General features: G+C 36.3%; 2 protein-coding genes across 2 annotated transcripts; one reads left to right on the top strand and one right to left on the bottom strand.

The window, feature by feature from the left end:
- Positions 1-29: 29 nt before the first annotated feature.
- Positions 30-1,444, bottom strand: LOC122093168 (ribonucleoside-diphosphate reductase small chain). Its single transcript, XM_042663444.1, has one exon. It carries the CDS (start codon positions 1,250-1,252, stop codon positions 260-262), a length of 993 nt encoding a protein of 330 aa, XP_042519378.1. The 5' UTR covers positions 1,253-1,444; the 3' UTR covers positions 30-259.
- Positions 1,445-9,867: 8,423 nt separating this feature from the next.
- On the top strand, positions 9,868-14,261 carry LOC122093609. The gene is made up of 6 exons (XM_042663965.1): positions 9,868-10,359; positions 10,898-11,086; positions 11,193-11,258; positions 11,344-11,367; positions 12,001-12,497; positions 13,565-14,261. Exons 1-6 carry the CDS (start codon positions 9,882-9,884, stop codon positions 14,189-14,191), a joined length of 1,881 nt encoding a protein of 626 aa, XP_042519899.1. The 5' UTR covers positions 9,868-9,881; the 3' UTR covers positions 14,192-14,261.
- The last annotated feature ends 1,572 nt before the right edge of the window (positions 14,262-15,833 follow it).

Here is a 15,833-nt window from a genome sequence, read left to right as displayed (position 1 = left end):
GAAAAACTAATACACTAAAAGGGTAAAAATTAGATCACAAATTATTTGAAACCTTAATAGATGTCAATAAGAAAATTCCCCTACTTTTACACTTTTACATCTTTTCCTACTGCATAGACTATCTCTACCATTGGATCAAATCAAAATACCAATCCGAAAATCAACCATAGTTCCATATTACAATAAGAAGGATTCTAAACAAACACTAAAGATAAAAAATAAAATTTAACCAACATAATACAATCATCAGAACCGTAGATCAGAAGTCCTCATCCATCTTAAACACATGGGACCCACCATTCCCATTCAAACTAGACATAACCGAAGCCTTCTGATAATCCCCAACCCTCTTCTCAAAAAAGTTAGTTTTCCCCTGCAATGAGATCAACTCCATCCAATCAAACGGATTCTGAACGTTGTACAGTTTCCCACACCCTAGAGCGCCAAGCAGCCGATCAGCAACAAACTGTATATACTGACTCATTAGATCCGCATTCATACCCACCAACGCGCACGGAAGCGCGTCACAAACAAACTCTGTTTCAATCTCCACCGCATCAGCAACGATTCCCTTGACTCGTTCCTCACTCGGTTTCTGCTTCAATAACCCATAGATCAAACACGCGAAATCACAATGCAACCCTTCGTCTCTCGAGATCAACTCGTTCGAGAACGTCAAACCAGGCATCAATCCTCGCTTCTTGAGCCAAAAAATTGAACAGAAGCTTCCCGAGAAGAAAATCCCTTCTACACAAGCAAAGGCTATTATCCGCTCTGCAAATGATTCTGAACCATCGATCCAACGGAGAGCCCATTCGGCTTTCTTCTTCAAGCAAGGAATTGTTTCGATTGCTCGAAAAAGGTGATCTTTCTCTGAAGAATCCTTGATGTAGGTTTCAAGTAAGAGGCTATACATTTCAGAATGGATATTCTCGATTGCGATCTGGAAACCATAGAAAGCACGAGCTTCAGCGACTTGGACTTCCTTCATGAACCGACCAGCGAGATTTTCGAGAACGATTCCGTCTGAGGCAGCGAAGAAAGCAAGAACGTGAGTGATGAAGTGTTTCTCATCGTGAGTTAGGGTTTCATTCCAGTGACGAAGATCTTGGGAGAGATCAACCTCTTCTGCAGTCCAGAAGGAAGCTTCGGCTTTCTTGTACATTTCCCAGATTTGAGGGTATTGGATTGGGAACATACAGAATCGATCTGGGTTTGGGGCTAGAAGGGGTTCTTCAGGGATTGAAGGCATTTTTGGTTGCAGAGAGAGTAATGGAGAATAGGGTTTTTTTCTGGGTTTTAGATTTTGGATTATGGATTGAGTTGCAGAGATTGAAGGGTTGTGGTGAGATTTTATAGGGAGAACTGGGCGGGGGATTTGAATTTGTTTTTCGAGAGAGCTTGCGAGAGGGGAGGGATTTGAATTTTCTTCAGGAGAAGCTTGCGGGAGAATCAAATGAAACTTGGTCGTTGAAGGGCTAAACTGTCTTTTCAAGTGGAGAGATATTGAGGATATGAGTAGGTCATGGTTTTCAAAGGTGTTTATGAGGGAAGGTTTCGGTGGGTGTCATCCCACCATAGGTTTGTTTCCACGTGGTAACCTATAAACCAAGCATGAGTTGGTTCAAGTTTTGATGGGTAACTCGGATGGGTTTAAGGAATTGGAAAAGCTGAAAAGGATCAGCCGATTCGGTTTGGAATTGGACGAACCGGATCCTAATTCTGCCGAAGTAACATAGGGACTACGTAGATCGGGTGGTTTAATCCGGGCCGATTGTAAGGATAGTGGTATACTGGGGAAAATGGTCCAGTCTCCTTTAGAACCTCATTTTGTCACCCTAGAAGAAGAATGGGGTGAAACAGCGCTGGGTTGAGCAGGGTTTTTTAAAACCCTAACCCAACCCTAGGTCCTCAAAATTCAACCCAAGCCCAACCCAACCTTGTCGGGTTCATATCAACCCAACCCGGCCCTAATTGACCCTATCAGGGCCGGGTTGGGTCAAATTGGTCTGGATTGGGTTGACCTTGGCTTCTATAATGGTTGGATTAACCTTGATTGATATGATTTTTCCATTCATGTCTTATATATAAAAAAATTATAGAAAAATAAAATACCTATTGGAACCCTAATTTCTATTATAAAAATGCAAGGTTAAATTTTGGGTCAGGTTAGGTTGGGTTGGGCCGGGTTGAGGGCTCAACCCTCACCCAGGGTTGGGGTTTTTCAACCCTAACTCGCCCTCAAGGTCAAAACACTTGGCCCAAACCCTGTTCAGACTTAGGGCAGGCCAAGGTGGGTTCAGATTATCAGGGCCAAACTTTCCCCCTTACTTAAAAGCATATACAATAACGATGATGAAACAATAAAGGCCTAATTTTTTTGGTAAAGACGTAATTTGTGGCTCAAATGGGCCTACGTAATCTTACATATGCTTGAAAATAAATCATAATAAAATGATTAAAATATGCTTAGGAGTTAAGCTCCCTAGTTAAAATATGGCTAAACTTTTTTTTTTTTAGATAGAAAATATGGCTAAACTACTTTAACATTAACTTGAAATCCTCAATAAGTGGTTTTTCATTATTAAAATCCCCCTACTAAAAAAAAGTGTAAAATTAATTTGATTAGAACATTATTTTAAAAAGATTCTTTTTTGATCTTTGGGGATATGTTCCTTTACAAAAATGGTCATCGAGTTTTAGACTATTAAAAGGTAATTGGAACGAGTTTCAAAACACATTTAGAAGAAAGTGGTAATTTTCTTAAAGATTTAAGTTAACCTATTGCAACCAAATTATATCTAACCCCATCCAAACCTAAAAGTGATTGGATGCTAACGGCAAGTGATTTGGTGGATCAATGTCTGATGAACCCGTGTCAATGTCAACCATAAGTTCATCGACGTGCTTGTGACATCGATGTTCATGCATTAGAAGTCGACAAAAGCACATACTCCACATTAATTTTTAAGTTTACTAAAAGAAAAAAAAAAAAATTCATCAATTTTGAGGAATTTATTGAAACGTATACTATTACGTTATGCCACGTTATAGATCATTTGGATAATGATGCAGTGAACATGTTCAATGGCTAAGAATGGAAGATGTTCTAATTTCACATTAGTAAATAATACACGATAGTGTTTAGCTTATGATTTTGGGAATGACCTCTGCACTTTGAAGCTTGGGCTTTTAGGTTAGATGTCATCAAATGGTATCATAGTAAGTTATCCATACATTGGACATATAGAGGTCATGGCCCAAAGTTAGGGGGAAGAGTTGAAGTAGTGAATGCACCCATAGGTATAAATGAGAATGGTGTTTTCATCCCACATCGATTCGATGGTGTACGAAAATTAGGCTTATAGTGTTGAGAAAGACATCTTCACTCTAAAGCTTTGGCTTTTGGGTTAAATGTCATCAAAGTAAGTTATTTATACGTAGATCATGCATGTCATAGCCCAAATTGTGGGGAATTGATGTAGTGAATGTGCCCCATGAATAAGAATGAGAGGGGTTTACGTCCCACATCAGTTGGATAATGTATAACAATTGAGCTTATGACCTTGTGAATGACTTTCAATTAAAAAAAAAAACAAACAGAAGAAGCCCTTGTGAATGACCTTTTCACTCTGAAGTATAGGCTTTTGGGTTGGATATTATCAAATAAACACTAAATCACCCATATTGGGATGATTTATATTCATTTTTAGAAGATTCAAATAGAATCTAGAATCCTAAAACAATGATTAACCACGGATTAAATTGAATTTGTTTGGTTGAAAACTTAGAGGTGTTTTCTAACTCCTGACAGGACAACCACCTCTCTCTGTCTTATCCTAAATTGAGTAGACTTCAATGAGATTTGATATTTTACGTTGCAGATGGACTAAGGGAGCCTTCTACCACTATAAATTGATGATTACCCTTATATTTAAAAGCATCTTTGAAAAGTGCAATTGAAATCTACGAATAAGAATAAGAATTCTTTGTACATTATAGCAACTTGTCAACACTCAAACATGAGTCATGCACATCCTTGAGACTTTTATAATTTATTGTTTTCTTTCTTTATAAGTTTACTTTCACCTTTCTTTCATTTCATTTAATTTGATTTATGTATATTTGTATTTTTTTTAATCACATTTTGCATAATTTTTTAATATTTTGGTTTATTTTATTTGTTGTTTATGTGTTTGTAAGCATTTTTTTAATGCTAGAATAGATTAATATTCTATGTTGTATTTTTCTCTTACTTTTATTTTGCATATTAGGTCAAATATTGCATGTAGGGGTATTTAGATAGTTGTATCCTTCATTTTATTCAAATTTTGTATTTTTTTTTTTTTTACTGTTGTTGTTGTTGCTTCCATAGAAAAAGTTTTTAATCCGATTCAATGAACACTATGATACTTCAATTGGGAGAAAGGAGGTTCTGCCTTGCTGTAGGAAATATAATGGCACTCCTTTCCCTACCCCAAGTCCCCTGCCCATCCCCACTGCACACTCTTCTCAGCATGACCACCCACACTCCCTCTTCTTCTCTGTGCTGCTGCAATCTTTTTCCACTATCCTAGCCTTTGTTTCCTTTCTCTTTCTTTTACCGATCTCCTCCCTTTATCGTCCTCGCACCCCCTCTCTAACAACTACAACTTATCTTTTTAAAACTTATCTCTGTATTTCAATTTGCAACCCACTTTCTGTCCCAACCTTTCTCAATGGTGATTGGTGACACAACATGGAGAAGACGGAAGGAAATGGGAAAGAGTACAGGGAGGGGTGGGTAAGTAGGTGTAATTTTGAAATTATAAAAAAAGAAAAACCTTAAACGTAATGCTATTGAAACATGAGCTACAGAAGCGCCCATTTACTTTATGCCCACTTCCCATAGATCCTTTAAATAATGATGCAGTGAGCATGCTCCATGGCTAAGAATGGACGATGTTTTAATTCCATGTTAGTAAAATAATACATGTCAATTGGTCTTATGAACTTGGGAATGACCTCTTCAATTTGAAGCTTGGGTTTTTAGATTAGATGTCATCAAGTGGTATCAGAGCAAGCTATCCATGCATTGACCATAAATTGGCTTGGTCAACCAATATTAGAACTATTGGTTCGATGGTTCAATGGTATTAGATTAATTGTTAATTCAAGAGAGTTGATGTGATTCAATTGAATTAGGTAAATTACAACAACTTAAGGTGAGTGAATGATGATGTCATCAAGTACTAGGAGTTTAAAATTTCAGCACAACTTAAGGTGAGTAGAAAATGATGTCATCAATCACTAGGAGTTTACAATTTCAGTTTGTTGAAATTCCTTCTAGTTGGGAAGAAATATGTCTTTGAAATTTTGAAGAAGTTGGACTCTCATACACGAGGACAATATCAAGACTTATTTATCTTTCTTATAGCAGTCGATTAACATTATAAGGTCCTTAACCTGTAAAACAACAAGAAGAGAAAGATAAAGATAAATTCTATTAGAACTCGATCTTAAAGCTTATGTGTGGATAGAAGAGATTGAGATGGGATTGGTTCTATACATGGGTAATAGCCACCAAGATTTTTCTCTTTGTTTCCTAATTTGAAATTGTAGCTATAACAAAAAAAGACGCTTTCTTTCGTGAAAAGTTACTACCCAAGAGAAAAAGAATTTCAATTTAAAGGGGAAACCATAGTTATATATTTTCTTTGAAAGATCTTGTTTATATATCAAAGAAGTTCGTTATCAACTTACCTTCTTGAGTCGGTAGAATAGAGAGTTATATATATATATATATATATATAAGAGTTGATGTCCAAGCGAAGAGAAGGGAGAAAGAGAGTTCTAGGCAAGAGAAATTGTTGTTTCTACTTACAATATTAAAACCCCTTCTTAAATGTCTGTCGCACCTTCCTTTTGAGTGTTCAATGGAGATCTTATTGTGAACAAGAAAGAAATGTTACTATTTTACTGCTATGTTGATGGTTTGAGCGTGTTCTTCTTCTTCTTCTTCTATATGTCAAGCAAGCAATCATCGACGGGTTTACACAGGTTGAGGTAATTCATATGTGAAAATCCCTATTTTTGTATTCTAGGGTTTGTTTATTATTGAGAAAACCTAGATCAATGATGTAGTGGGTTGGGATTTGATTTTATTGATTCAAAATTATGAACCTAGCAAGTTAGGGATTGTCTAAGATTCTTGGACCATTGTAATGATTGAAAATTTGAGTATTGAAAAAATACTAAATATGAGTATTCCTCAATGGATGTAAGCACCCTGACCGAACCACGTATATCTAGTGTTATTGTTTCGTATTTATTTTCAATATATATTTGAAGTGTATGTTATGCAGAGTAGTAGGATATTGTCTGATAGACCCAATCATATTGTGATGTGAGGTGGATGGGTCATTGTTTGTGTGATTGGTAATTATGGAATTGCCTCGGACAATCCAGAATTTGAAAAGTGAAAGTTCTCTTATTGTGTTATTGACTAAAGACTGCAAGAAATTTTTGAAACTACTTATTTACCCCCTCTAAATGTCAACCTAGGAAGATCAGGGGTTATGGCCCAAAATTGGGGGAGAGTTGAAGTAGTGAATGCACTCCATAGGAAAGAATGGGAGGGGTGTTTTTGTCCCACATCGATTGGATAACGTATAAAAATTAGGCTTATGGTATTAAGAATAACCTCTTCACTCTGAAGCTTGAGCTTTTAGGTTAAATGTCATCAAGTGATATTAAAGCAATTTATCCATATGTAGGCCATGTCATGGCCCAAACTTAGGAGTAGAAATACAAATTACCAATATTCATGCATTATTCCTATGGCCAAAATCATATATCCACATCCATGCATGTAGCAAATTTCAATTTAATTATGAATTTACTTAAAAAATCATTGCATAAACCAAATTATCAAATATATAAAAATATGACCATCCACAGTAGTTCAATAATCTCGATACCTTTAATCCAAGATCTACTTTTATTGACAATAAAACTTTGAGAAAGTAAAGGAAACACCAAGGAATTCTTGACTGCCAATAAATGATAAAGAATGCCACTAACCTTCAGAAGGGTTCTTGTCACTTTAGACTACATTTAGTAGTGACACACTATGCCTCATTGAAGAGGGAATTTTTTTTTTACAAATAATGAAGCAAAAGAGCTAGACAAAGCATGCTAATCAAAGGACAAGTCCACACGGAAAAATGTGGCCCATGCAGGGAAAATCCATTTAGACTGCATGGTAGTGTATTCCACTTTTCCAACATTATGTGCCTAAGCAGTGGGTTTAGTAGCAACAACCTATATCTCATTGAAAAGGGAATTTTTGTTTTTGTTTTGTTTTTTTTGCTAATCCCTAATTTCTTTACTATTAATTTTCTCAATTCTAATTGACTAGGTGTGTTTTTGCAATTCTTTTCAGTAATATATCTGGATAGCTAGACAAAGCATATAATGAAGATCCATCTTGGTGCTTTAGTAGTACTTTGTTAAAGGCTTGAGTTCAGTTTATTGTTTTTAACTACTATGTAAGCAACACATAGCTGCCATTACTACATTCTTTGCTTGGATTCCTTTACTTTCCAAAATAAAATAAAAATAAAGGGAGAATTATTTATAATTTAATAGTAAGTTTGGTGATTTTAAGTTATTTGTGTTTTGAAAAAAAAAAAAAAGGTTATTTGTGTTTTGAATTTTGATAACAATCATATGCCTCTTTTTCCAACATTATGCCTAAGCAGTTGGTTTAGTAGGGACACACTATCTCTCGTTGAAAAGGGATTTTTTTTTGCTAAATATTGATTAATCAAAAGAACTAGACAAAGCATATAATGAAGATCCATCTTGGTGCTTTTGTGGTACTTTGTTAAAGGCTGCAGTTCAATTTATTCTTTTTTACTACTGTGTAAGCAACATATATCCCTCCTTTAGTACATTCTTTGCTTTCCAAGAAAAAGAGAATTATTTATAATATAGTAAAAAATGTTAGTAATTTGAAGTTATATGTCTTTTGAATTTTGATAATAATCATATGCCTTTTATCCGACCATCGTTTGGCTTGCAAGGCCATAGATCCCACATTTGAGATTTCAATTATTCATTTTTTTTAAAACAAGAATAGACAATTATATGCTTCTTATCCGACCATCTTTGGGTATGCAAGACCATAGGTCCCAGTTTAAGATTTTAATAGAAGTCATTTTTGTTTGAAGAACACAGATAAATAGTCGAGGAGACTTGCGGAGAATCCTCATACATGATTTCCCCACACAATTTAGATAGACACATTAAATTTAACATGCCTAGCTATCTACAAATTTTTCAGTATATCCAATGGTCAGATTAATGAATCGCCATTCCATGGAGAAATATGGCCAGCCCATGTAGTGAAAATCCATTTAGACTGCATGGAGATCCAACTCTTCTATTGCACAATATAGGCATAGCTTAGATCCAAAGCCCTGGCCAGGAACCCAACATACGGATGCATGCCTCGAGGCTCTCCAAGACATTGGATCTGAACTGCCACCTTTATTGCGCTGTAGAGGAGCCGCACCCACTGCATGGTATTCCATTCCCTTTTCCAATTTTATGTACCTAAGCAGCGGATTTAGTAGTGACACACTATATCTCATTAGAAAAGAGATTTTTTATTTTTTTTGGCTAATTACTGATTAAGCAAAAGAGCTAGACAAAACATATAATGGAGATCCATTTTTATGCTTGAGTAGTACTTTATTAAAGGGTAAACTTCAATTTATTCTTTTTAACTGCTTATACAGTAAGTAATGTATCCATCATTTATTACATTCTTTGCTTGGATTCCTTTTCTTTCCAAGCAAAAGGAAAAAATTATTATAATGTAGTAAAAAGGTTGAAGATTTGAAGTTATTTGACCGTCTATCTGATGACATGAAATTCTTTTGAAGGAGGTGTCAAGGCTCTCTTACTTGGAGCACAGCATGCACAGAAGCGGAAGTAGATTCTAAAGGAAATTTGAACCAATTATGAAGTCATACACCAGCTAACTTTTGACTTAAACAATATTTTTGGCCTCTAAGTGTGGCACCTCTATTTTTGGATGTATATAAAATCATAGAAAACGTAGGTTATTGTCTCAGACCTCTTGATGACATGATCAGATATTTTGTTATTTTGTTTCTATAGCACATGCAACAATAACCAACAAATCTCCATCTCAATTATCTCATATGGAACGATTCTTCAATATTAGCTTTTATTTTCAAAAAAAAAAAAAAATAGAAAAAGAAGAAGAAGATAGAGAGAGAAATGACTAGTTCACATAGCTGCTTCGTTTTGAAGCCAGAATTGAGCAACAAGAAACTTATGATGAGATCACGGAAAATTATAAAGTGTTAGTTCTAAACCACCTAATTTTGAAATCAGATCAGTCGGAATTCTATGGGAAATATTTTATTTTGAGGGATATTTTTAGATGACTAGAAATTTGTCAGGGAACATTATTAAAAAAAAAAAAAAAATTGTATTATTAATAATGGTAGTACAATAATATTCATGCAGAAAACCAATACAAGTTTTGCAATGATCAAACAAAAATAATTGAGCTGATGAATAAGATCTACACTATAAAACATTCCTCTTTACTTCCTTTCTATCCCGTCCTTCAAATGAAAGATTAGTTCTCTCCATCCATAGTGGACCCCACCACGAAACAAAGCTCTTTTGTATTCAAACCGTTGGCCACCTTGCCTCACCCACCACTCTCCCTCTCCCTCTCCCTCTCCCCCTTTCCCTTTCTTATTTTTGGGTGGGGTTGCAGTGATTAAAGATATTCTCCTCACCTTACTTATAGCCTTGATAGCAATGACTTTCCCTTCTGCCCTTCATCCATTCCCAGCATGGCTGCATCAACTTCTGGCTCCAACAATCCTAAGTATGGAGATGTATATAAAGCTGCTGTCAATGGGAAGGAGATGGATGTCCTCCGAAAGTTCTATACTGTGGGAAACCCTACTTCACCCATCAATGATCATGGAGATACTGTCCTTCATGTGCTTGTTCTGAATCACCACACCAAGGCAGCCATTGAACTACTACAGCTGCGAATTCATGATCTATCGGCGAAAAATTGCAAAGGAAATACAGCACTACATGAAGTAGCTAGGGTTGGTGCTCTGGAGATTGCAAAGTTGATGGTGCAGGGAGAACAGAGCTTAGTTAATGAGAGTAACCTCAATGGAGAGACACCACTATATTGGGCAGCTGCTTATGGACAGACCGAAATGTTTCAGTTCCTCTCCAAAAGAACCAACATGGGATTGAGAAGAAATGATGACTTTACCATTCTTCATGCTGCTGTGATAGGCGAATTTTATGGTATATTTTGGGATCAATAGGTGAAGTAGTGAGGAATGATATAAATAGTCTTGGCCTCGTCCCAAGTATGACTTTGGATAGAGCCTATTAGAGGGCTAAGATCCTTGTTGCCGATCCCATTTAGTTAAGATTCTCTTGACTTGTTGGGTCGTGCCTCTTTCCTCTTTCTCTCATCTTTTCATCTCCTCCTTCCCCAACTTTTTGTAGGGGCCTTTTTTTCTCTATTTTGTTTTGCATGGATCCATGTAACCAACCCCATTAAGTTGTTGCTGTAGTATTTGGGATCACATTCTCGTACTAAAATGGTTCTCAAACACCTCTTAAGCTGATGCATGGGTTCCATTCATTCTCTCTCCAATTAGCATAGGTCTCATGATTTGATGGAATCCACACGTCGATCAAGAAATGTATGAGAACCATTATTGTACAAGTATGTAATCCGGGCTCGTCTATTACATCATTTATACGGTTTTGTTATAATATATATACTTTGCTGACTTTTAGCAAAATAAATTATTCTTCAAAATGTATGAATCAGGTCTAGCTTTACAGATAGTGCGTGGGTACCCAAATCTTGTTGTTGAAAGTAATCAAGCCAGGAACACGGCTCTTCATCTATTAGGCCAATCGCCCTTTTCATTCAAGAGTGGAACAGTATATTCAGAGAGGCATATAGCTGATTCCTCCTTCATCCCATGGACATTGTTTAAATTAATAATCTACTTCTGTATGTGTTTCTTGGATCTCTCTATCTTTGTTGTTAACATCTTATTCGTTTTCTTCATAATGTTGTAGTCCTTCCATATGGAATATATTGAGTAGTAGATTAACAGGTATTCCTTGGGATGACAGCAAAGAAAACTTAACAGATCTTAAGGAAGGTCAGAAGAGTAAACCAGGTTATAGATTACTTCTCAACTCTCTTATGATTTCTACAGCAAATAACTTCATATTTCTGATTTGATCCAAACTCTTCTCTTGCAGGAATGATGAGACAATTATTTAGATGTGAGTATGGAAATTGTTTCCTCCTTGTATGCTAGCACCCAGCTCTGTGCCTGTTTCTTTCCTTCTCAAAAGAAATGACTTTGCTGCTCCTACGAATCTCTCAAGCACGATGCTATTTTATCACATCTCATTGGTTCACACTCCCATATGCCACTTTCTCAGAGAACCTTGTCCCTTATTATAATTTACAAGGAAAAAAACCAATACAAAGAGCTTTTTTGTTTTTTTTTTTGTTTTTTTTTTTTTTTTTTTTTTTTTTTTAATGAAAATACGTAGAGTTACATGATTATAATAGAAATATTTTATTTTTAGATATTCATGAGATTTCCATGTAGTTGTTTGGGTTCCATGTAGAATGTGGAAATAATAATCCCAGATCGATTGTGAGCAACCTGATGTGAAGAATTAGAGGCACTTGGGCACCCTTTTCTTAACGACAAGTTTTTGAGGATATATAAATATATATATATATATATATATTTATTGGCAAACAAGATGATTTCTACCCAAGTTCCTAATAGTAGTAATATTTTTTAGCATTGGCAAAATGATTTCATAAGGTTTGTCCCTTATTTTTTCCTCTTAGTACTTTATTTTGGAAAATATTGACTTATATAAATACATTTTTTGTAGGGTTTATATTTCTTAGAGGAATTGACGATACAAAGCAGAAACATCAATTGGCACTAGAGATAGTAAAACAACTGGTACGGAGAGAGTCAGAGAACTTGAAATGGAATTATTACATAACTGATGAAGAAAATTCAGTAAGCACATCAGACCCTCTGAGGGAACAATTGAATTTCTTATACTCTGCAAATACAATCAATGATACACTTATGTTGGCTGCAAAGCATGGGATTGTTGAGATTGTGGGTGTGATCCTTAAAGAGTGTCCTTGGGCTATTGAATATGTAGATGAGAATGGGAAGAACATACTCCATTTAGCAGCTGAGTATCGTCAAGTTGGAGTTCTTAAACTTTTAAAATCAAGAAGATTTTGTATAAATAAGATGGTTGCAGATGTTGACAAGGAGAGGAACACAGCTTTGCATCTTGCAGCGAAGCATCACCAAAATAATTTTAATGTATCAGCGTATGAGATGACACGGGAGATCCTTTGGTTCAAGGTATCATTGCTACTCCAACCACAAAAATTAACTCAGAAACTAGTATTGTCAGTACTAGAGACCTTAAACAAGGTTAAGTAGGGGTGCAAGTTTGGCCTTGTTGGACATAGCCCGCTCTATCCCACTTTTGAGCCCAAATAGGGATTGGGATGAGATATACTGAGAGGGGAGAGGGGAGAGGGGAGAGGGCTGCAAATTTCTGGTCCTAAGGGCCAGGCTAGGGTTGAGGCCTTATGTGAGCCTAGCTTGGCCTTGTTCTTCTTCATTTTCTTTCTTCTTCTAGTTGCCATCTTGGGGTTTTAACTTCTTTCAACAGACTAATATTGTTTATTTTATAATTATCATTATTTATTACGGGGACATGTTTTCTTTTTAGGAGTGCACCCTTGCGCCCAGACATATAGAGAGAGTGCGAAATGATCACTGTGCCCTCCTAGTCGATGCTTGAGCGTGTGCTCTTATTGGCTAGGGTGCTGGTGCAGGGGCCACACTCCCAAACAGAATTTTTTTTTTTTTCATTTATTATATAGCTCACTGTGTATATAATATAATAAAGCATGGCTTCTATTGGTAGTAGCTATTACGCTAATTAAGATGAGTTTCTGAAGAATATTTGCTATTATATAAAGATAATGTAGGTGAGAGATCATGCCACAACACAAAGAAACTAACACATACAATCTCTGTCTTCAACAACAACTGTTTCAATATTGGATCAAACCTTTATTTATTATATTTCTCCCATGTAGCTAAAGATTCTTGTTGGGCCATAAAGAATTAAAGTTCCTTGCAAGTTGCCATACTTTCTAAACAATGGCCAATCAGGGTCAGCCCGGGTATAACCTAGGGCCAGGTTGGATTTTTCAGTCCTTGAATTAGGGCCAGGACAGGCCTAGGCCCAGTTAAGGGGACTTAGGTTTATCAAAATCCCATCCCAACCAAACCTGTTGCTGCCCTAGTTAAATTGAATAATACCACACAATTGTGTAGCTCAATTCTCACTCCTTATGGATAGTTTCTTGAAGACATATCTGCTTCTAATCCTTACAGATATTTTTTGTTTGTAGCAAGTCAAGGATGTCTCCCAAGTTCATACATATCATCACCTTCGAAATTCAGAAGGTAAAACAGCAGATGAAATATTCAATGAAACTCATCAGAATTTGCTATCAAAAAGTGTGGAATGGGCTAAGAAGACAACAAATATCTTCATGGTTATCTCCACCCTGATTGCCACAGTAAATTTTACGGCGGCGTTCGCCGTCCCAGGCGGTTACAACCAAGTTACCGGCATCCCTATATTCACCACCAAAGCAAAAGACCTCCCATCCTTCTATGCATATTCTTCAGTTGCATTGTTCTTCTCTGTTGTCACCCTTGGTTCCTCCTTCTCTGCCTACCTATCTCGCTTTCATAGTGATGATTTTTATTTCTTGTTGCCTCTCAAATACCTTATTGGAGGTACCTCTCTCTTTTACTCTACATGTTACACAGTTTTTGCATATATACAAGCTCTCATACTTGAGACAAATGGGCAAACTACAATCCTTCACTTTTCTATGGGATTTTTAGTTACTGCAATTGCTATATCAGTAGTCAATCTTGTTTTCATAGATATAATGTTCCCAGTCTTCCGCTACATGGTAGATCTTCTCCTTCATTTAGTTTCTCATTACAAAGGCCAATGGATGTAGATGTTCATCTTCAATCAGTACTGCTTCATTTATCTATCTTTACATATAAATGTACAACTGTGTCTTAGAAAGTGACTAAAATTTCAATTTTTTGGAAGATTATTTGTGTGGGATTGGCTGTTCACAAGTTGTGCCATATTAAATTTTATCAATTTTAGAGAACATATGGAAGATTTAAGTGAACAAATCATTCTCTTATGGTTACGTGAAAGGTTGCGTGGCTCCTATACTAACATGGGAATATTCACGGAAGTATCAATAAGGGTAGGAATTTTATCTTTCATGAGGGGTGGGACGGTCTTTTATGTCTAGGCCCAAGGGCCACACTACCTTTCACACTTTTTTTTTTCTTTATTAAATAGTATAAAATCATGAATAAATTTTTCATTATCTGAGATGAAAAGAGAATCTCTTCATACCACTATGATATGACATTATGATTGGACTCTTGGGTAGGTGAGTTTTATTTCTAACTCTTGTCCCCATTGTACTCAGTTGAAAACATCCTTCTTCAGTCCAATCTAATGGTTAGATATTGTGGCTTAAGATATTTTAGTGCGTGCAGAGAAACTAGGTCCTAATTGAAATCATTCTCATGGTATCTCTTTTTCCTTGTTCCTGCTCTCTTCCTTCTTGTTAATGTGCTAATTTACTAAATGTGTATTAGATAAAATAGTAGATAATCGTGCTCTTCTCAGTTTTGCAGAAGCAGTAAGTAGCCAAAAGAGTGCTTCAATCATGCTATGCAGATAATTGTTTTCATGATATGTCCTTAAAACTAAACAATCTCCATAATTCATAAGAAAAAAATGTGATCAAAAGGGAAGACTTTTCATTATTTTAAGTGTGTGTCAGTTGAAGTTCCATATTAGGAAGATAAGGTGTCAATTACATCTTTTTTTCTGTTTCTCTAAAATGAAAGGCCATCAATATTAGGGAAAATGTTTTTTATGGGGGAGTGTGGCCCTTGTGTCTAAACACATGAGAGTCAAATGAATGGTTTGCCCCCTATGAAAGGGAAAATGACTCTTTCTGTGAATACATTGTTGTTCGCTTCCATTGGCATTCACACACGCACAGGAACCATACTTCCCCACAAGAAACATTTCCCTCATTTATATGAGAATTTGGCAAGTTTTGGAACCCACTACAACTTCAAACTTTTTTTTCGTTATTCTTGTCGGGGGCCCATTAGCCACTAGGATAGCAGCCCAAGAGGGCGGCCAGGGGAAAGGGCTGGGGGATTATAGGATGTGTGATTGGTGGGGGAGGCAGAGTAACATGCGACCTCACCCTAGGACTTAGGCCAGTGCTCTCTAACAGCTGCCAGCCACCACCATGCCAAGAGGTGCTTTCCCAAACTTAAAACTTGACTATCAAATAAACATTCATATTGGAATTATTAAGGTTTTAACTTTTAAATCCTTGTATGAAGCTTACATTTACATGTCAATTCAGGAACGTTAGCCATAATTGAAAAAGGGTAGGAAGTGATGGTGCACATGAGAAGAAAATATTTACCCTGTACCAAATCATCAATGTGTATCTAGGATGCTAATTCTTTCTCCCCACCCCACCCCCGGTTGATTTGCACTCCTTGTCAGTACTTTTTCTCTCTCGCGTAGAAAACGATGCAGAAAAC

The sequence above is a fragment of the Macadamia integrifolia genome, chromosome 11 (genome assembly GCF_013358625.1).
Source record: "Macadamia integrifolia cultivar HAES 741 chromosome 11, SCU_Mint_v3, whole genome shotgun sequence".
NCBI lineage: Eukaryota > Viridiplantae > Streptophyta > Magnoliopsida > Proteales > Proteaceae > Macadamia > Macadamia integrifolia.
Note: the sequence above shows the minus strand (reverse complement) of the source record. Positions and strands in the feature narration are given on the sequence as shown.

Coding starts and splice junctions, on each gene's coding strand:
- LOC122093168 (XM_042663444.1), bottom strand. CDS start 1,252: ATGCCTTCAATCCCTGAAGAACCCCTTCTAGCCCCAAACCCAGATCGA.
- LOC122093609 (XM_042663965.1), top strand. CDS start 9,882: ATGGCTGCATCAACTTCTGGCTCCAACAATCCTAAGTATGGAGATGTA. Junction 11,259..11,343: donor AGGTCAGAAGAGTAAACCAG/GTTATAGATTAC, acceptor CTTCTCTTGCAG/GAATGATGAGACAATTATTT. Junction 11,368..12,000: donor GATGAGACAATTATTTAGAT/GTGAGTATGGAA, acceptor CATTTTTTGTAG/GGTTTATATTTCTTAGAGGA.